This window comes from Leopardus geoffroyi, chromosome E1 (genome assembly GCF_018350155.1).
Source record: "Leopardus geoffroyi isolate Oge1 chromosome E1, O.geoffroyi_Oge1_pat1.0, whole genome shotgun sequence".
NCBI classification, from domain to species: Eukaryota; Metazoa; Chordata; class Mammalia; order Carnivora; family Felidae; genus Leopardus; species Leopardus geoffroyi.
Window position 1 is genome coordinate 2,429,985 of NC_059330.1, and position 20,227 is coordinate 2,450,211.

The following is a 20,227-nucleotide window of genomic DNA, read 5'->3' on the forward strand; positions in this document are numbered from 1 at the left end:
TTTCAATCTTGAAAGAACCCTACTTAAAAAAATATATATTTATCATCAGTGGAAATCTATTCCATTAAGAAATGAACCAAATAGGGGCTCCTGGCTGGCTCACTCAGTGGAGCGTGAGACTCTTGATCTGGGGTCATGAGTTTGAGCCCCACGTTGGGTGTAGAGATTACTCAAAAATAAAATCTTAAAAAAAAAAGAAAAGAAAGAAATGAACCAAATAAAGAACTCAGGAATAAAGAATCTAGGAACGTTCAATTCATTTAAATAAAAATTAATACTAGGGGTGCCTGGGTGGCTTAGTTGGTTAAGCATCCAACTCTTGACATTCAACTGACAGCGCCACCCAGGTGCCAAAAGATTTTATGTTTTTATTTATTTAATTTTTATTTATTTATTTTGGGGGGGGGGAGGGAGGGGCAGAGAGAGAGAGAGGGAGAGAGAGAGACTCCCAAGCAGGTTCAGCACTGTCAGTGCAGAGCCCAACGCAGGGCTCGATCCCATGAACCTTGACATCATCACCTGAACCAAAATCAAGAGCCAGACGCTTAACTGACCAAGCCACGCAGGTGCCTCAAAGACATTTTATTTTATTTTATTAAAATAATTTTAATGTTTATTTATTTGTGAGAGAGAGACAGAGTGTGAGCAGGGGAGGGGCAGAGAGAGAGGGAGACACAGAATCGGAAACAGGCTCCAGGCTCCCAGCTGTCAGCACAGAGCCCGACGTGGGGCTCGAGCTCACAAACTGCGAGATCATGACCCGAGCCGAAGTCGGACGCTCAACTGACTGAGCCACCCAGGTACCCCAAAGATATTTTTAAGTGATCTCTATGCCCCAGATGGAGCTCAAACTCACAACCCCAGGTCCAAGAGTCACATGCTCTATTGACTGAGCCAGTCAGGGGCTCCTCCCCCGCCTTTTAAAAAGTTTTTATTTTAATCGCCCTGTGCTCAGTATGGCAAGTGCTCTCCTTAATTCCTGTCACCTCTTACACCCATCTTCCCGCCCACCTCCCCTCTGGAAAGTATCAGTTTCTTCCCTATAGTTTAAAGTCTGTTTCTTTTCTCTCTCTCTCTTTTAAGTTTATTTATTCTAGTACTCTCTACATCCAACGTGGGGCTCGAACTCACAACCCCAAGATCAAGAGTTGCATGCACTCGCACTCATACATACCACACTTACACCACACACACACAGGCAAACCACGCATATCCTAGAATCACACCAATGTGCACCACACACGTACTGCACAATATACCACACACACTCACTAATCTTATACACGTACACACCAGTAATACAGCACACAAAAGCCAGCTGAGCCAGCCAGGCAGCCCAAGAGTCTGGTTCTTGGTTTGCTCCTCTTTCTCCTTTCCCCCTTTGCTCGTTTTATTTCTTGAATACTACACAGGAGGGAAATCATATGGTATTACATATATATATCATTTTAAGAAAAATAATAGTGTTAAGCTTTAAAAAAAAAAAAAAAAAAAAGACCCAAAATGCCAAAATTTAATTCTGGGCAGTGGGAAGATGGATGGTTATTAATTTCTTCTTTGTGCTTCATTTTCAGTTTTTGGAATGAACGAAATTGTAAAGAGTAGTCAAATGCACAAATGCACGCCCACACGACAGGCAGATCTGATCTTAGGGAGGAATGGCCTTTCTGAGCATGCAGGGAAGTCAGGAACTTGAAAATTGTAAAGCTTTAACTACACGAAAGCTGTACATTTCTGGATGTGGGCAACGACAACAACCACACAAACTCACCATTAACCAGGTTGAGGGGTAAATGGAAAATTGGGGGAGAAGTTTATGCAACTGAAATGGAAACACCCAAGTCAATTGCCTGTTAATTCCATTCCTCTCCTTCCCGCTTTCCCTATACCTACAAGTGCTTCCCCCGTTCTATCCCTTTCATTCTATCCATCTGTCCAACATTTATGGAGCATCTAATGTGTCCCAGTCAACTGTACTAGGTTCTGGGACCAAGTTGGACAGAATACACCGTCCCTCCCTCCCTTCAAGACATGCTCTCTGCATTTCCTCCCTGTGGTTCTGGGTGTGGACTCTGTTATGTCCCCTGAAAGACACAGGAAGCACACCGTGACACATTTGGAGATGAGCCAGGATGCCCTAAGGGAACGTGACCGAGACCTCAGCCAGGCCTTCGTGATCGGCGCCTCAGATTCTGTTGGGTACCATGCTGGGGTCTGCACGCTGATCTCTGACCTACTGTCTTCCATGCAGACGCAGAACCAGATTGTCTACTTCATACGCCAAGCGCCGGTTCCCATCACTCCAGAGAACTTCGAGGCCACCGTGCAGTTTGGGACGGTGCGTGGTTCCTACATCCCGGCCCTGCTTCGGCTGCTCAGTGGCGTCTTTGCCCCTCAGATCTTTGCAAACGCAACCTGGCCTGAGAGTATTCGAAATCATTTTGCTTCTCATTTGCACAGATTCTTGGCCTGCCTGACAGGTGAGCAGAAAACCTCCCGTGCCTGGTTCCTGTCTGGTGCCCCACCGACGGGAGGGGCGAGCGAGGCGGGTGGGAGATTCATCCTGAGTACCTGTGCGGCCCGGCTCGGAGTCGGTGCCTGTGTGTGTTTGCTGAATGCGTGGGTCAGGGTGCAGAATTTGCCTCCCAGTACAGGTACGGTTTTCTGCCGTCGACGGTTGACCAGATCCGCTCAAACGTAGAGTTGGGTATTTCATGAGTACACGTGCGGTCAGGGGAAACGCGGGCGGTATGGGGCTCCTGGGGGGAGCGCACGCATCGTAGAAGAGAATGTTGAAGACGCGGTCCAGATCTTTGACCTTATTTTATGATAATCTCTTATTTTACCTCAACGAGGTTTCCCTCTTGCCTTCTGTCATTTTCCCTCTTGATGTCAAAGAATTAGGAGTCGTCGTTTCTTTTGCCCGTTCTCCTGAAATCCCCCACACTTCCTGGGCCCCGGAATACCAAGCACTGTTGGAACTGGGGTAGCACAGACTCATTCCCGTCTGTGAACTTCCACGGTCCTTTCCTTTCCTTAGATACTCGCTACAAACTGGAGGGGCACACGGTTCTCTACATTCCTGCAGAGGCCATGAACATGGAGCCTGAGGCGGTAGTTAAGGACAAGGAGCTGGTGCAGCGGCTGGAGAGTGAGTGGCTGGCATTGCCAGTGTGTTGCGGGGCCAAGGGGACAGCGGAGGGGCAGCCCAGAGGCCGAGGAAGGAGCTGGGTTGGGAGGGCTGCGCAGGCGCAGGCGGCGGCGGGAAGGACACACGGGGGAGCAGTTTGAAGACGCGCGAGAGGTTTCGCGCTCTCCCCGGCAGCCTCCATGATCCACTGGACCCGGCAGATAAAGGAGGTACTCAGTGCCCAGGAGTCTGTGGAGATAGGAGAAAATTTAGGTCCTTTGGAGGAGATTGAGTTCTGGCGCAATCGGTGCATGGACCTGTCTGGCATCAGTAAGCAGCTGGTGAAGGAGGGAGTGAAGCACATTGCGTCCATCCTGCACTTTGCCAAGTCGTCCTACTTGGCACCCTTTATGAAACTGGCCCAGCAGATCCAGGTTGGTGAGCGGGCCACAGGATGGAGGCTTAAGGGGCGCCCGGGGTGGGGGCTCAGTCGGTTAAGCGTCCGACTTCGGCTCGGGCCATGATCTCGCCATTCGTGAGTTCGAGCCCCGCGTCGGGCTCCGTGCTGACAGCTCGGAGCCCGGAGCCTGCTTCGGATTCTGTGTCTCCCTCTCTCTCCGCCCCGCCCCTGCTCACACTCTCCATCTCTCTCTCTCACTCTCTCAAAAATAAATAAACGTTAAAAAAAAAAAAAAAAAAAAAGGATAGAGGCTTAGCAGAAAGTGGACAGTGGATGGGACAATATCAGGTGCTAAGGAGAAGGAGCCAGAGTAAGCATCAACAGCAAAGATAGATCCACCCAGTGTTTGGACTTGCACTTGGGGGGGCGGGGAGTACACAAGGAGGAAAACACAAGGTCCCAAGGAGCTTCTAGTTTAGTTAGGGAGACTGCAGTCAGTCAACAAATAAACACTGAGTACCTTCTATGAGCCCCACCCCTATAATCTGTCTCCATGAACCCCACCCCTACAGTCCAGCCCAGAAAATAAGGCTTCCACAAAACAGAATCACTAGATGGCATGGGGTCAAAGAGGAACCCATAGGGTTCAGCCAAGAGAATTGCAAGATAAACACTTAAAAAATAAATTTAATAAAGTATGACGAGATGATTCTGCTAGCTTTGGGGACACGCAGAAGGGCAGAGTGATCTGTGGAATACAGGCAGAGAAGGCGGAGGCCTTCTCTTCCCGGGCAGGATTTTGAGCTAGGTCGTAAGGGAACTGAGCCACAGCTACGTGGAAAAGTTTAGAACCCTGCTTGAGACCAGGGCGGTGAGGGATACTGGGCGAAACCGTGAGGGTGTTCGGTCAGTTGATCAACAGTTATTGAGTGGTGCGGGCTTCTGAATTCAGCTGGAGACGCTGGGGGAGTGGACACAAACCCTGAGCGTAGGGAATCCCAGTCTGGTGGGAGAGATGGGACTCCCCGCGAGAAAAGACACCAAGGCCCCGTGGTGGGAAGTACGAACGAAAGTGGACAGGTATGAACTCCGCTCTTGAGGGCCCACGGAGACCTGAGATGCCTGGCTAGGCTCTGAGAGAGGCAGGTCAGGGCGGGGTTCCAGATGGGCAAACGGTGCTGGCCCCGGGCCGCTTCTTTCCAACGGACGGGACTCACTCCTGGTTGGTCTTCCCTGCCAGGACGGCTTCCAACAAGCCCAGTCGAACCTGATGTTTCTGTCGATCCTGAAGGAGCCCTACCAGGAGCTGGCCTATATGCAGCCTAAGGACATCTCCAGTAAGCTCCCCAAGTTGATCAGCCTCATCCGCATCATCTGGGTCAACTCTCCCCACTATAACACTCGGGAGAGACTGACCTCCCTCTTCCGAAAGGTGCGTGTTCCGCAGGGGTGGGGCGGAGGGCTTTAGGAGAGGGGCCCGATTCGCTGAGGAAGGGGCATCCGCAGTTCCAGGCAGTGGGGAGCGGCCCGGGGCTGGGGGTGGGGGGTTCGGACAGAGACCCGTGGCTTCTTCAGCTCCAGCGGGCTCCGGGTGGGGGTGGGGGCCTGGGCTGGACAGCCTGCTTCCGTGGTGGGGGAGGCAGGCAGCACAGACCCCCAGGCTGAGCTGGGCAGGAGGGGAAGGCCCTTGTTTTCTCATCTCCAAAGCCGGACACGGCAGTGGGCGAGAGGCAGGTTTGGGAAGGGGCGCCGGCTTTTGAGGAGCGGGACCCACGTTCCATCTGGGCTGACTGAGACAGGGCGCTGAGCCGGGAAGTGAGCTGGGCTGCAGCAGGGAGCAGCGGGGAAGGGGTGGGTGCCGCTCGGGCCACCCATCCGCCCGTCCACCCGTCCGCAGATGAGCAATGAGATCATCCGCCTGTGCTGTCACGCCATCTCCCTGGACCGTATCTTCGAGGGCTACGTCACTTCCAGCAAGGAGGACCTCCAGGGCTGCATCTCGTGCTGCCAGGCCTGGAAAGACCACTACCTACAGGCTGTGCAGATGCATACCCAGTACGCCGTGCATCCCCCGCGGTCCCGTCTGTCACCCCTGCCACTCCCGCTGAGCGCAGATGTTTAAAGCCTACGGATTCCGGTCCCGAGACCCGGTCCCAGTTCTCTCCAGATGCAGATACTCTAGTGCCTAGCCCTGGCTCCTCCTCTCCCTCGTCCCGGGAATCCTTCCTGGCTCACCCCTCCTTTCTTGGCTTTCTTGGCTTTCTTGGCCCGAAAGTCTGAAGTCCTAAAACTTCTAGAACGGAGATGCTTTGCCTCCTCTCTGCTTCTCCTCATCTTGCGTCTCCTCCCTTCAGGGCTCAGGAAAACTGCCTTTTGGGGTCCCCTTTTCTGAGGCCCCCCAAACCCAGGACTCCCAGTTGGAGCTTCGCGCAGGCCGTTTCCTACGTTTTCATCCGGTCCACCTTTCTCTGGATGTAGGTTCTCCAGCCGGGGCTGGGTCCTGGACCAGACCAGCATATTCGCTCAGGTGGATGCCTTTGTGCAGCGCTGCAAGGACCTCATTGAGGTGGGCAGACTGTCAGGGAGGGAGGGGCGGGCGCAGGGGACCCCAGACCCCGGCCAGGGGCCGAGGAGAAAGGGCAGAGGCTGAGCCGGGAGCTTACTGCTTGGACTCTGCATAACTGTGTGCCCCACCTCTGTCCCGTCCTTTTAGACTCTTGCCTGTTATCACTGCCCGGGTGTCTTCTAGTTCATTCTGCAGCCCCAATTCATCCCAGTAGCTCCTTGTGTCTGGTGGGTCCTCCCTGGTGTTTAGACATCTTGAGCCAAACCGAAGAGCTCAGGGCCTACGAGGTCAGAAACAAGAGCAGGGAGGCCTGACGCTCGCTGACTTCGTTGTAGGTCTGTGACTGCCAGTATCATTTTGCCCGCTGGGAAGACGGCAAGCAGGGTCCCCTTCCCTGCTTCTTTGGGGCCCAGGGGCCCCAGATCACACGGAACTTGCTGGAGATCGAGGACATCTTTCATAAAAACCTCCATATGCTGCGGGCTGTCCGCGGGGGCATCCTGGACGTCAAGAACACGTCCTGGCACGAAGACTACAACAGGTGAGAGTGCCCCCCCCCCCCCAACATCCCGCCCCTGCCCCGGGCTGGGGAGGAGGGGGGTGGGGCGGGGCACAGGGGGCGGGGCTGGAGGAGGGGCCGCAGTAGGTGATGCCGGGCACACCCCGTTAACCAGTGAGAGCCTGTTTCCTCCACTAAAACAGAGGGCCTAGTGGTAGAACCCAACCTCACTGTATCGCTTTGCGGAACGAACGGAGTCGGGCACGGGACGCCCTTCGCGCCTGGCACCGGGGAGGCCCTCGGTATCAGCCCGGGGGGAGTCTCACTCGGGGCGTGGCCTTGGGGCAGGTGAGGGCGCCTGCCAGTCACCGGTCATCACGCTCATCACGCTTCTCTAACGGCGCAGGTTTCGTTCTGGAGTCAAGGACCTGGAGGTGATGACTCAGAACCTGATCACCTCCGCCTTCGAGTTAGTCCGAGATGTGGAGCAGGGAGTGTTACTGCTGGACACCTTCCACCGGCTCGCGTCGCGGGAGGTGCCGCCCCCCCCCCCCCCCGCCCCGCCCCGCCTGGCCTCTCCTCTGCCTCCTTCAGTTCTTCCTGACCCTTCCCGACTCCGTGCCACCTCCAGTCTTGCCCTCCCACGTCCCCCCTGTCCCCCACCGCCAGAGCCTCTTCTTCCCTCTGCTCCCCGAGTTTCCGGATGGCCCCGGGGGAAGGTGTCCTCCAGCCTGAGTCCCCGGGGGGGACCCTGGATCCTCCGGGGCGCGGGTTCAGGCTCTCTCCCTTCTTCCTCAGGCCATCAAGCGCACCTACGACAAGAAGGCGGTGGACCTGTACATGCTGTTCAATAGCGAGCTGGCCCTCGTGAACCGGAGCTGAACAAGAAATGGCCGTTCCTGGAGCCCTACGTGGCCCAGTTCTCTGGACAGGCGCACTGGGTGCGGATCCTGCGGCGGCGCATCGACAGAGTCATGAACGTGAGCGCCTGGCCTCTCCCCAGACTCGTTCTCGTGAGGCGGTGGAGGTTGGGGGCTGTGCCCCGTGCTGGCCGGGGACCCGCCCCGGGAGTTTCCCCAGAGCGTCTCCACGGTGGGAGGCCGAGGTGGGCCAGGGGACTGGCAGGTGCGGGGCCTGGACAGGACGAGGCCGGAGCTTGGGATTCACGGTGACGGCGGGCACGGTGGGTGGAACGTGAGTCCCGCTAGGATTTTCCTGTCAAGCTGGAGAGGAGGAGCCGGCCCAGCATCTGGGAAGCTGGGCCGTCAGAGGAGGAATACGACCTTGGGCAGCTGTGGCCCTTGAAGGGCCTGGTCTAGAACAGCAGGCATGAAGAACCAGAAAAAACCCAACAACCTCTAAAGGGCAGTTTTGGGCGCGTAGGTCTAACGCTCTTGAGGTATCTGCCATCGTGTGACCGGTTCTGGTGAGAACCAGGCGGCCTGCGGACAGCCGAGGCCGCTTCGCAGTCGCTGAGCTGGCCCTTGGGGAGGAAGGGCCCGTACTGGTTTTCGACGTCGTACCTCTTCCGTCCTCACCTCCCGTGATTTACTTTTTTTGCCAACTTCTCCTGACCCGAGTTTCCGTGCTTCCCCTGCGCGCTGCTGACTCCCTGGCCGCCTCCTGTCACCTGTGCGTGTGGCCCACCTCCCCCCCCACCCCCCCCCGGGCGGTCGGGGCCGGCCTCTGCTGCAGGCCGCACCCCGTGTGGGCCCGCGGGCGGGGAGACGGTGCCTCGGAGGACGGTGGCCAGCGGGCTCCAGCCACCCGTTGTCCCCACCCCCCCTTAGTGTCTCTCTAGTGCCCACTTCCTGCCCCACATCGGGACCGGAGAGGAGAGTGTGCACGCCTACCAGCAGATGGTTCAGGCCATCGATGAATTGGTTCGAAAGACTTTCCAAGACTGGACGTCAACGCTGGACAAGGACTGTATTCGGCGGCTGGATACACCGCTGTTACGGGTCAGCCAGGAGAAGGCGGGCATGCTGGATGTCAACTTTGACAAGTACGGGACCCAGTCCCACCCCTTCCCCTGTGCTCGGCCGTCTCCCGCGCCGCTCCCTGCGCCCCGCTCTCCCGAGGCCTTAAGGCCCTGCCCTAGGTTCCTCGCGCCATTCCCGCTTCGAAGTCTCTCTTATGCTGTGATATGCGTGCTGTCGCTTCCTAACTTCAGTTCTGCGCTTTATCTCCAAAGCGCAGCCCCCGGTAACCCCCTGGGCCGGCGATGTAGGCGTTCGGCCACTAGATGGCCACGACGGCTCAGCTAAGTCATCCGACCGCGAGCCGAGGTGCGGGCTTTCCTGGGAATCCGTCAGGCCCTCTCCTACGGCTTTTACAATGATGACGTTTTCAGGTTCCAGTGATTTAAAATGTAGTTAATTCATGTAATCGTCACTCAGAAAGATACACTCCGGGCCCTCTGTGTGCTGGGAACCGAGTTAGGCACTGGGACCGTGTCAGATGGCAAAGCCCGTGCCCTCTGCCACTCTGGAAGGGAACTGGGGCCTACTGCCTTCCGTTCCGTAGAAGATGCAGACGGGAAAAATAAAGAAGGAGCTATGCAAGACATCTGTCTGTAGAGATTGCAAGCCTTCTGGTGACAGTTTTTTTCTTATTTGGAAGGAAATAACTTTCCACTTGATTGGTTTGGCTCCCTCTTGTCATGAGCCAGGCCCTGTGATAAGAGCTGCTTCCTGGGCTTCTAAGGCTGTTGCCACGGGCACTGGCTTTACCTCCCAGAATGTCCTTATTTGTTGGGCACGCGTGGCAGGGGCTCTGCTAGAGAAGGCCTACGTGGAGATGGAGTCCGGGTGGGGGGGGGGGGCGCGGACGGAACTAACCAGGGGGAGAGGTCACGTCGCGGTCGAGGAAGGAAGGGGAGACCCAGGCAGTCGTTGAGAAGGGCAGAGACGCTCGAGGCCGGACATGAGTGTTGGGCTGGGGAGGGGCGTCAGACAACGGCTTTGCTCAGGCTTGTGAGGTTTGGAGGTGTAACCAAGCAGGATCCTAGAAAAATGGCTTCATACGTCGATTCCCCGCTTTGGACGTGACAGAGGGCGAGGCCGGGCTTACCCCGGCCGTGACATTTGCAGGCGCGTAACGGGGCTGGATCTGCAGGGCACATTGTCCCGTCAGGCTGGGTGCTCCCGAAGGCGCCGTGTTGGGAGAGGCGCCCAGACGCACCTGGCCTTGCAATGACACGAATACTTAACCCGCGCGGCCCGATGGTTGTCCTTTCCCCCGGAATTCAAGGCCTCCCTTCACGTGACGGAGTTTTATAAAGTCCCAACGATCCGTATGTACGTTTCGAGCGTGAGAGAGGCCGTAGGTAAGCATGGGCTGGTGGCTCTGCCTCCGCCCCATCCTCAGGGCCAGACACAGCAGGGTCTGCCGCGCGTGACCTCAGGCAGGCCGCCAAGCTCCTCGGGGCCTGCGGTTCCTTATCTACCCGAAAAATCCACTTGCGAGGCTGTCATGAGGAGAGCTGGCTTGTGTAGCAGCCTTCCCAAAAGAACAAGCAATAAACGTTGTTTTCCTTTCAGGAGAATTGCCCGTAAAACTCGGTGAACACAGTGTATTCGAAGCAAATTTAGCAAGGTGGTAGAATACGTAATTTTATTATTATTATTATTTATTTTATTTTTTTATTTTTTTTTTCAACGTTTATTTATTTTTGGGACAGAGAGAGACAGAGCATGAACGGGGGAGGGTCAGAGAGAGAGAGGGAGACACAGAATCGGAAACAGGCTCCAGGCTCTGAGCCATCATGAGCCATCAGCCCAGAGCCTGACGTGGGGCTCGAACTCACGGACCGTGAGATCGTGACCTGGCTGAAGTCGGACGCTTAACCGACTGCGCCACCCAGGCGCCCCTTATTATTTTTTAAATAATAGTTTTGATTTTTAAAACAGTCAAACCTTTTACAAGGGGTGATGTGAGGTACACGTTACAAAATTGACAAGGTGCACTAGGGTAGAGAATGGAGAATCTGCCCCCCTCCCCTGGCTTGACTCAGTTTCTCTTTAAAGAGTCAGTGTTACCAGTTTCTTGTGTAACATTCCAGAGATAAGAGTCTATATGGACATAAATAGCTTTTTTAATGTAAATAGTAGCATGCTATCTACGCTGTTTTGTATATCCAAAGTGTTTTCAAAATGATTTTTTTTCCCATTATAAAATCATCAACAATTGTAGAAAGTTTGCAAAATGCAGGGAAGTAGAAGAGACGAAAAACATTTCCCCAAAGACAACCCCTCTTAACAGTTCGGTATGTTTTTTTCCACTTTTTTTTTTTTTAAACATTCATTTATTTTTTGAAAGACAGAGACAGAGTGTGAGCAGGGGAGGGGCAGAGAGAGAGAGAGAGAGAGACACAGAATCCGAAGCAGGCTCCAGGCTCTGAGCTGTCAGCCCAGAGCCCGACGCAGGGCTCGAACCCACGAACTGAGAGATGGTGACCTGAGCCAAAGTCAGTCGCTCAACAGACTGAGCCACCCACTCACCTTTTTCCATGCTTTTTTTTAACCCCCTACTTAATGTATTTGTGTGTGTGTGTGTGTGTGTGTGTGTGTGTGTGTGTGTGTTTTATTTTTAAAATCTTTAGTGGGTATTTTAAAATTATAAAAATAGTGCATGCTCACTGTAAAAAAAAAAACAAAAAAAAAACTTGACGTAGAGGTATATACAGGAAACTGAAAAATCCAGCCCCCAGCCCCCTGCTCCCTAGAAGTAATCCTGATCACCATGTAATTAAAAATAAACACCGCACACAAAATAGGATCACCCTGTAAACAGGATTTTTGTAACCTGCTGCTTTTTAAGGGTTAACAAGGTGCACGGGGGGTTTTCATTCTGTATGCGGAGAAGTATGTTTTCCATGGTTTATAGCATCCCATAGTTTGGCTTATAAGTTGTTGTACAACTTCTGTAAGGTTTGTGAATAGTTTGTACCAGAGGATTTCAAGCGGGCCTCCTGCGCCTTGTTGCCACCCCTCCACAGCGTGTGTTTGCCTGATGTCCGCGCATCCTGTCCGTCGGGGAGAAAACTTTCCTCTGTGCTGTGGTCACCTCCCGTCAAGGAGCATGTTCGATACTCATCTAAACTGCCGTTTGCATAATCTTTATAGCAGAGCTTCACAAGGCAGCTTCAGGCCAAATATTTATGGCCTAGCTTTAACTGAAACCCAAATAATGGCCAGACGCTTCTTCCAGAGAGAAATGATTCCTCTGGAGTTGTTTTCCAGAGGGATCTGTTAGAAGCTGCTTTACATTTTTGTGGTTTTAAGATAAAACTGCCTCAGTAAATAACGTATGGGGCAAAAACAAAAACAAAAAGAACAACAACAACAACAACAAAAAACCCAAAAAACCAAACCCGTGATCGTAGAGAAGGACTTTGAAGAGTCTGGGCTCATCAAGCCAGCAGAGAAATCCAAGGTGGTTTCAGCTCTTCTGAAAGCATTACTGCTCCCCGGACAGAGGTGCAGATGACTGCGTATCAGGCTCACTGCTGTGCTCACGGTCTAGATAAGATCTCGAAATAAGCATGCTTCTCAGATGGCCTGACTGTTGCGCAGAATTTCCCGCCTCTGCCTTAGTTCTGGGAGCCTTCCAGTCCCTAATGGCACCTGTTTTATTTCACCGGGGGCTTTGTTACCCCACCTTATATCCCAAATATTTGAACTCCGGAGTCCGAATTGGCTTTGGCCGACGTTTTATGGCCGGACCAGCCTTGCAGACTGCACTTAACTCAAACATATCCCAGATGCCGCCTGTCCCCTGGCTGAAGAGAGCTGTGTTATCACAGTATACACAGCAGACGCCGCCGTGCAGCGTGGTGTCCCCAGAGCGGGACAGGGGCCACGGACGTCTGTCAGCGTTCCGGGTGTAGGGCTTTGACTTCCTCCTTTCCTCCCAGCCACGCGGGGCCTTCTCTCCGGGGTCAGTTCATTCTGGGCTGTCAGCACTAGCCTCGGCTGGCCTCACTTTCCTGCCTCTACTGCCTGACCGCTGCTCTGAGGATGAATTACGAAATATTTTACAGAAATAATTTCCCAGACTAGTTGTTTTTTTTTTTTTTTTTTTTTAAGGAATTTTCTTTGTCAGGGACTCCTGGGTGGTTCAGTTGGTTAAGCGTCTGACTCTTGATTTCAGTTCAGATTATGATCTCGTGGTGAGTGGGTTTGAGCCCCGAGTCGGGCTCTGTGCTGACAGCTCGGAGCCTGGAGCCTGTTTCAGATTCTGTGTCTCTCTCTCTCTCTCTCTCTGCCCCCCCCCCCCCCGCCCCGTTTCTCTCTCTCAAAAATAAATACAGGTTAAAATTTTTTGAAAAAAGTCTTGTCAAGATGAGGAAATGAAACATTTTGATACGCTGGTGGGTGGTACGTGCTCAAGCGGGCTGGCTGTGATGTTTAGGGAGACAAATTCAGGGCCTCCAGCTTGAAAAACAGAGGAAGGTATGCTTCTGCAGCTCGAAATGTTCCCACATATGTTTGTAGCCCTCTATCCTAACCTCTAACCCATCTACAATGTTTTTAATGTTTATTCATTTTTGAGAGAGAGAGAGAGAGAGAGAGAGAAAGAGACAGAGACAGAGCGTGAGCAGGGGAGGGGCAGAGAGAGAGGGAGACACAGAGTCCGAAGCAGGTTCCAGGCTCCGAGCTGCCAGCACAGAGCCCGACGCGGGACTCGAACTCACGGACCGCGAGATCATGATCTGAGCTGAAGTCGAATGCTCAGCTGACTGAGCCCAGCCCCCACCCCAGGCGCCCCCTCTCCTACAATTTTTGACTAAGTCAGTATCTAGCGTTTATCTTAACGTGACTCTGTTCGTATCGTTGACCACCGAGCCGAGGAATTTTCTGTTACAGTTCTTTCCTCGCTTGTCTGATGTGTCCCTCTTCTTGGAGTTAATAATTACCTTGCTATTTTTGTTAGCATACCGTCCACTACCGTGACTTCTCCGGGACCAGCCATATTTTTCCTTCCTCCCTGACTATAAGGTGGGTTGTGGGCATCCTGTTTTTCTTGGGAGTTTCCCTTGCTGGACCTCCCTTTCCTCCTGCTGTAGGACGACTCTTTGGTTTCGAAGGCCTGCTACGCAGGGGTCAGCCTGGAGCTTCCCCTCTGCGCCCACCCCCCCCCCCCCCGCCCCCGGCCTCTTTTGTTGGATTTCCTATTTCCTTGTCTTCCTCTCTCTTGGTTTGTACCCTTGTTTTGGTGGAGCACACTCTTTAGTAGCTTTCTGAGAAATGGTGCATGGGAAGCAAATGTTTTGAGTTCTTATGTGAGTGACCACGGTGGTTTCCTGCCCTCTACCTGTCGGGCGTTTGGCTGGACTTGGAGTGCCGGATTAAAAGTAATGTCCCTTTTGTTTTCACCTCTTTTACTTTGGAGGCTGTCCTTAGCTGCCTGGTAATCCACTGTTCATTCACATTGGAGACACTCTCCTTCGCTTGAAAATAATTTCCCTCGCCAGAAGTTTGCTCTCCCATAGAGGTGAAAATATAATCCTTTGCAAAACTTCAAATGTGATATTATTTTCTTATACTGTCATTTCAGTGCTTGCCTGTAGAACAGACACAAAACATTCTGGAATTTTCACCTCAATATTCTTCCAAGTAACATTTCAGTAATATTTAGAACGTAGAGTTTTGTGAGAGCATCTTCAGATTGTGGGGCCTTTTGTTGTCTGTGATTAAAAAGTGCAATTTAAAGGAAGGAAGGAAGGAGAAAGGAAGAAAGAGAGAAAAACCACACGGATTTTAAAAATCAGGTCATTTTTATTCAAGGTTTTTTATTTTGAAAATATTCTATGTTTCCTTCTGGTAGTTTATTCTTTACACCTAGATGTTTGATCCATTTGAAATTTATTTTGATGGAGGGAGACAAGTTCAGGGGCAACTCGGGTGGTTGTTTTTTGTTCAGTCCCCAGGTGGCTGGCCAGGTGACCTGATCTCATTTATACCATAAAACAAATTCCTGAACAGAATTGTGTGTCTATTTTGGGATTCACCATTCTGTTCTGGTCTCTCTGTCTGTCTGTCTGTCTGTCCATAGGAAGGAACCAAACTGCTTACTTACTGACCTCATTGCTCTCCCTTTTCAGAATTTTCCGGGTTATTTTTAGTATTTATTTCCCGTAAGAACTTGAGAATCAATCTGTGTAATTCCACAAATAGTTCCGTGCCTATTTTTATAGGAACAAGGATTGGGTTGAATTTATAGGTTAATTTAAGAAGAATGAACATCTTTAAGATTTGAGTCTTTTCTACCCAAGAATAGCATTTTTTCTTTCAATGTATTTGAATCCATATAAAATGTCTATAAATCGTTTTTTTTCCAAATAAATTAACCAGTTAACAAGAAACGTCATAATATATATAAAAATTTGTTTCCATACAAATGTTATATATAAATATTTCTTGTTAATTCGTTAATTATTTTATTTATCTTATTTTATTTTATTGTATTTTTTTAACGTTTATTTATTTATTTATTTATTTAAAAAAATTTTTTTTTCAACGTTTATCTATTTTTGGGACAGAGAGAGACAGAGCATGAACGGGGGAGGGGCAGAGAGAGACGGAGACACAGAATCGGAAACAGGCTCCAGGCTCTGAGCCATCAGCCCAGAGCCCGACGCGGGGCTGGAACTCACGGACCGCGAGATCGTGACCTGGCTGAAGTCGGACGCTTAACCGACTGCGCCACCCAGGCACCCCTTTTAACGTTTATTTTTGAGAGAGAGAGAGACACACACACAGAGCGAGTGGGGGAGGGGCAGAGAGAGAGGGAGACACAGAATCCGAACCAGCCTCCAGGCTCTGAGCTGTCAGCACAGAACCCTACGCAGGAGCTGGAACCCGCAAGTGATGAGACCATGACCCGAGCCAAAGTCGGACGCTCAACTGACTGAGTCACCTGGGCTCCCTGTACTTTATTTTTCTCGCTTTAATTGTCCCGGGTCTCTTTTCCTCCACGGTAATGTTCAACTGGTTACAGTTTTTCTATTGGAAGACTGCGATTTTAATAAGCTAATTTTGTACCCAGCCCCTTTTACGAACAATCTCATGGTTTAAAAAGTTTTCCCCTCCAAATAGCATTTCTTGTTGTGAGGCGCATCATGCACACAGACAAGTACTTACAGCTTATGCTACCACTTTAACAAATGGGCACAAAATAAATGCCCTGGCAGCGATGGCCCAGCTCACGGAGAGCACGTTGCTGGCAGTTCAGAAGCCTCCCATCTGTAATCATTTCTCAGTTGAATTAGTCGTCAGCGCTTAAAATGCAGGCGATTTGATATAAAAACTGGCTTTCTGGCCTCTCTTGAAGAGTCAGACCCTGCACTCAGGCTGGGCTGGGCCCCTCCTTCCCACCTGGCGGCCCGTGCCTGGAGCCTTGACCTTTTAGATGACCTTGCGCCATTGAACGCAACTTTAGGCCGATGTCAGCTGCCACCGAGCATCGCACTTGGGGGACGTGTGCCTTGGGGACAGCGGAAGTTCCGAACTTTGCTTTGACCGTAAAACCCGACCAAGTTGGTGGTTGGTTGGATGCTGGAAAGTGAGGCTCTGGTTCAGGCAGCAGACTGGCGCTGTTCCCCGAGACAGGGGCTCCCCCTCCCGACCTCAAGTGCAGAGCGCACGATGAGCTTGTTTCTGGACGTGTGCAAGGCACTTGGGGCAAGGTGGGGAGATATCTAGGAGGCCGTTGGGCGTACGAGCCTAGAGCTCACGTTAGCTCTATAGATCTGGGGGCCAGCAGCTTCTAGAAGGCAGCTGAAGCCTTGGGCATGGACAGGATCATCCCAGGGAGAGCGCTGGACGTGCAGGACTTCCAGGAGTCTTCGCTCCTGAGGACAGTGTGGAGTGTCCAGTGCCTAGCTGAGTGGTATTTCCAGGGGACACTAGAAAGAGAAGGACACTTCTACAGACAGGCGGGGCAGCCACAAGGACAGCTGTGGCCCAGGAGCGAGACAAGAGCGTGTCCAAGGACGGCAAGGCAGGGAGGAGTCCAGCATGAGGTTCAGGCCTGCAGAGAGAGGAGGCAGGGCCAGGCCTGAGGAGGCCGGCAGGGTTTGGTGACAAGATGTTTGGGGGAGACTTGATGCGGGCAGGTGTGGAGGTGAGGGCACCGAGGAGTTTGCGAGGACAGTTGTGTGTGGAAGGTGTGTGGTAAAGGGGCGGTAACGGGGTGCAGGGCGCGGTACCCGCGGGAGGAGGTGGAGTCCGGGCCAGGTGGGGAGAGGAGGGTGGGTGTGCGTGTGTTGGTTTTGTTTCAGTTTTTCCAAGATCGTAGGAACTTGGCCTTCCCTGACTGTTGATGGACGGAACTGGCAGGTCGAGGAAGCAGGAGGACCCCGGGTTAGGACGCGGCGCCCAGGAGGAGGGTCAGCCTTGGGTGGGAGGAGGGCTTCTTCTGTCAGAAACGGGAGGAACCCTGTGTGTGATGCGAGTACTCAGGCTCGTAGGTTTTGTAGCAGGAGGGACGCCAAGTGCTCGCCTCATGGCTCCTGGATCTCTGTGCTGAAGGAGGTGAGGCTTTCCACAGAGATGGGGGCAGGGGGGTAGGTCTGCGAGAGTGGGGAGGCTCTGGTGTGACAGCAGGAGGGAGGGCAGACCGGGGAGACCTCCAGGATGCAGGGTAGCGGGCCCTCGGTGTGCCCATCTGTGTGGTCCCCGCCTTGCTCGGCCGCCGTCCGGATGCACAGCGGGGGTGACAACAGATTCAGCCAGGGTGGGGGTTCCGCCAGGTGGCTTACACCGATGAGCCAGCCAAGCCGGTGAGGATGGCAGGAGGGCGGTGGAAGTGACAGATGGCAGGGTCTGTGGTGGAGGAGGCAGTGATGGGAGGGGACACATAGCCGGGAAGAGAGCCCAGAGTCAGTGGTCTGAAGGTGTCTGTGAGGTCAAAGAGCAGGTCCTTTGGGAGGGCTTGAGGGCTAGTCCCTGGACAGGGCTGTGGGGGGGGGGGGGCGCAGCTGGGCTCCGGCAGAGCCGAGTCTGAGTGGCTGATCCCTGAGGCGGAGGACACAGGACCTGGGAATGATGGCTGGCTGGAAGGGAAGGGGTTGAAGCTCACTGGGTAGGAGGGCCACAAATGCAGTTACAATTTCTCTGGCATTTGGGGTTCCTGGGTGGCTCAGTCAGTTGAGCGGCGTCCAACTTCAGCTCAGGTCATAATTTCACGGTTTGTGGGATGAAGCCCCGCACCGGGCTCTGTGCTGACAGTTCGGAGCCTGGAGTCGGCTTCGGACTCTGTGTCTCCTCCTCTCTCTGCCCCTCCCATGCTCATGCTCTGTCTCTCTCTGTCTCTCAGTGACAAATAAACGTTAAAAAAAAATTGTTTTTTAGATTTCTCTGGCATTGCGTTTAACAAAGGAACAAGAAACAATTGAAATCTAAGTTTTAAAAAGTTTACTTGTTTATTTTGAGAGAGATAGAGCACAAGTTGGGGAGGGGCAGAGAGAGAGAGGGGAGAAAATCCTAACCTGGCTCCGCTCTGTTAGTGCAGAGCCTTTTGTGGGGCTCGAACTCACAAAACTGTGAGATCATGACCTGAGCCAAAACCAAGAGTTGGACACTTAACCAGCTGAGCCCCCCAGGTGCCCCTGAAGTCAATTTCAATACTCAGGCCAATATTCCCCAAGTGTTACTATTCCAGCGTGTAATATAAGACTTACTAATGGTGAGTTTTCTATGCTTTTTTTCCCCCTTGCAAAGTCCTCTCTGTCTTCCATCTCTGTGTCTTTTTCTTTACTTTCCAAGAAATTTCTGTCAATTTTATTGTTATTGGGCTTGTTTTCGGCTATCACCTTTAACTTCCAAGAACCATTTAGGTGTTCCCTTCTAAAGCATCTTGGTTTTGTTTCACGGATATTCTTTTGTGTCTTTTATCTCTCTCAGGGTGTTAGTGACCGTTGCATTTAGTTTTCTTACTTGGTGTGGACAGTCTTCTTTCTGTGGCCTCTGTCCCCTCTTGTTTCCTTCTCGTTGCCTTTTGTTTTTTCCTTCCTCTGTTTGTTTGTTTTGGGCCCTGCCTTTTGTGCCAGGAAGGACAGAGACTAATGTTTTGTGATCCTTGGTTGTCCATATTTAAGGACAGGGAGCTGGAAAGCAGATTGGATGCTCGGCTGAGCAGGGCTAATCAACAGTGAGCCTCAGGTTTATCTGGTGGGCTGTTTTCAAGGGACTCCTGAGATCACTGTCCTTGGGACTTGCCCTCTCAGGCTGGCCAGAGGTCACAGAAAACAGTCTGAGTGGCTCAGTCGGTTGAGTGTCTGACTTTAGCTCAGGTCATGATCTCACCGTTTTGTGTGTTTGAGCCCCGCATCGGGCTCTGCATTGACAGCGTGGAGCCTGCTTGGTTCTCTCTCTGCCCCTCCCCCACACATGTGCGAGTACGTGTTCTCTCTCTCTCTCTCTCAAAATAAATACATAAACATTAAAAAAAAAAAAACAAACAGGAAAAAAAAGAAAGAAAATAGTCTTTCAAACTTTGTTCTGGAGGGTGCTGATCCAGTGGCCTGAGAGCCAGTTGCTGGGTGGGGAAAAGAAAGCAGGGGGGTCTTAACGTTCATTGTGCATATGGGCCCTTAATGTCCCCTTCTGTCAGTATGTTACCCTCTCCTTCAGCTGGGCCTGGGGTCCCCAGTCTAGGTCAGGCACTTGAGCTGTTTCGCTTTACTTCCCCCCACCCTTGCCCCCAGGTCCCTGCTGATTCTCTTTGTGGAGATCGACTACTGGGAAAGGCTGCTCTTTGAGACCCCCCATTACGTGGTGAATGTCGCTGAGCGAGCAGAGGACCTGCGCATTCTTCGGGAAAACCTGCTCCTGGTGGCTCGAGACTACAATCGGTAAGGCGGCCTCCCGCATGCACTCTGTGCCCCCTCTGTGTCTTATCTGCCCCATGATGTCATCTAGTTCCTACACTATCTGTCGTTTACCTTTTACTGGCTCAAAAAAAAAAAAAAAACCAAAAAGCGTTCTCCTATTCTCTGGTATGGCCCCGTGATTGCTCCTGGCCCTTGCTTTTATCTTCTAGCTTCAGAGCAGAGGGCAAAAACAACCAGGTCCCCTGCAACCCCACAGGGCACTTGGACCACGTATATCGCGGGCCTAGGTCACTTTTCCAGGAATGAAACTGGGGGCATTAGGATTATGAGCAGTGTCATATCAGATGTGTTGAACCAAGGCCACGCTGGCACCCCTTTTCTTGATACCCTTGGTACTTGTCTCTGGAGTGAGGCTCTGTTCTGGGACGGGTACCTTTCTGGGCCCGGTTAAAGCCCAAGTGGGTGGAACCACAGTTCGAGTGTCTGTCTAGAACCGCGCTGTCCAATACAGTGGCCACCAGTCGCACGTGGCTCTATTTTTTTTAAATAAAAAAAAAATTTTAATGTTTATTTATTTTTGAGAGAGAGAAAAAGACAGAGTGCAAGTAGGGGAGGGGCAGACACAGAATCGGAAGCAGGCTCCAGGCTCTGAGCCATCGGCACAGAGCCCGACGCGGGGCTCGAGCCCGCAAACCGTGAGATCATGACCTGAGCTGATGTTGGACGCTTAACCGACCGAGCCAACCAGGCGCCCCTCTTTCTATTTTAATTAATTAGTTGGAATTAAGTAAGAA

The 20,227-nt window shown here is 52.2% G+C and overlaps 1 protein-coding gene across 1 annotated transcript in view; it reads left to right on the plus strand.

Moving 5' to 3' along the window:
* The window catches only part of DNAH2 (dynein axonemal heavy chain 2), a 94,295-nt gene that overhangs the window by 16,128 nt on the left and 57,940 nt on the right, over positions 1-20,227 (plus strand). Inside the window, 12 exon segments of the mRNA XM_045487332.1 lie at positions 2,252-2,480; positions 3,041-3,151; positions 3,326-3,564; positions 4,771-4,962; positions 5,428-5,585; positions 6,009-6,096; positions 6,432-6,637; positions 7,002-7,131; positions 7,394-7,472; positions 7,475-7,575; positions 8,386-8,600; positions 19,308-19,454. Of these exon segments, the coding sequence (XP_045343288.1) occupies positions 2,252-2,480; positions 3,041-3,151; positions 3,326-3,564; positions 4,771-4,962; positions 5,428-5,585; positions 6,009-6,096; positions 6,432-6,637; positions 7,002-7,131; positions 7,394-7,472; positions 7,475-7,575; positions 8,386-8,600; positions 19,308-19,454 (1,895 nt within the window).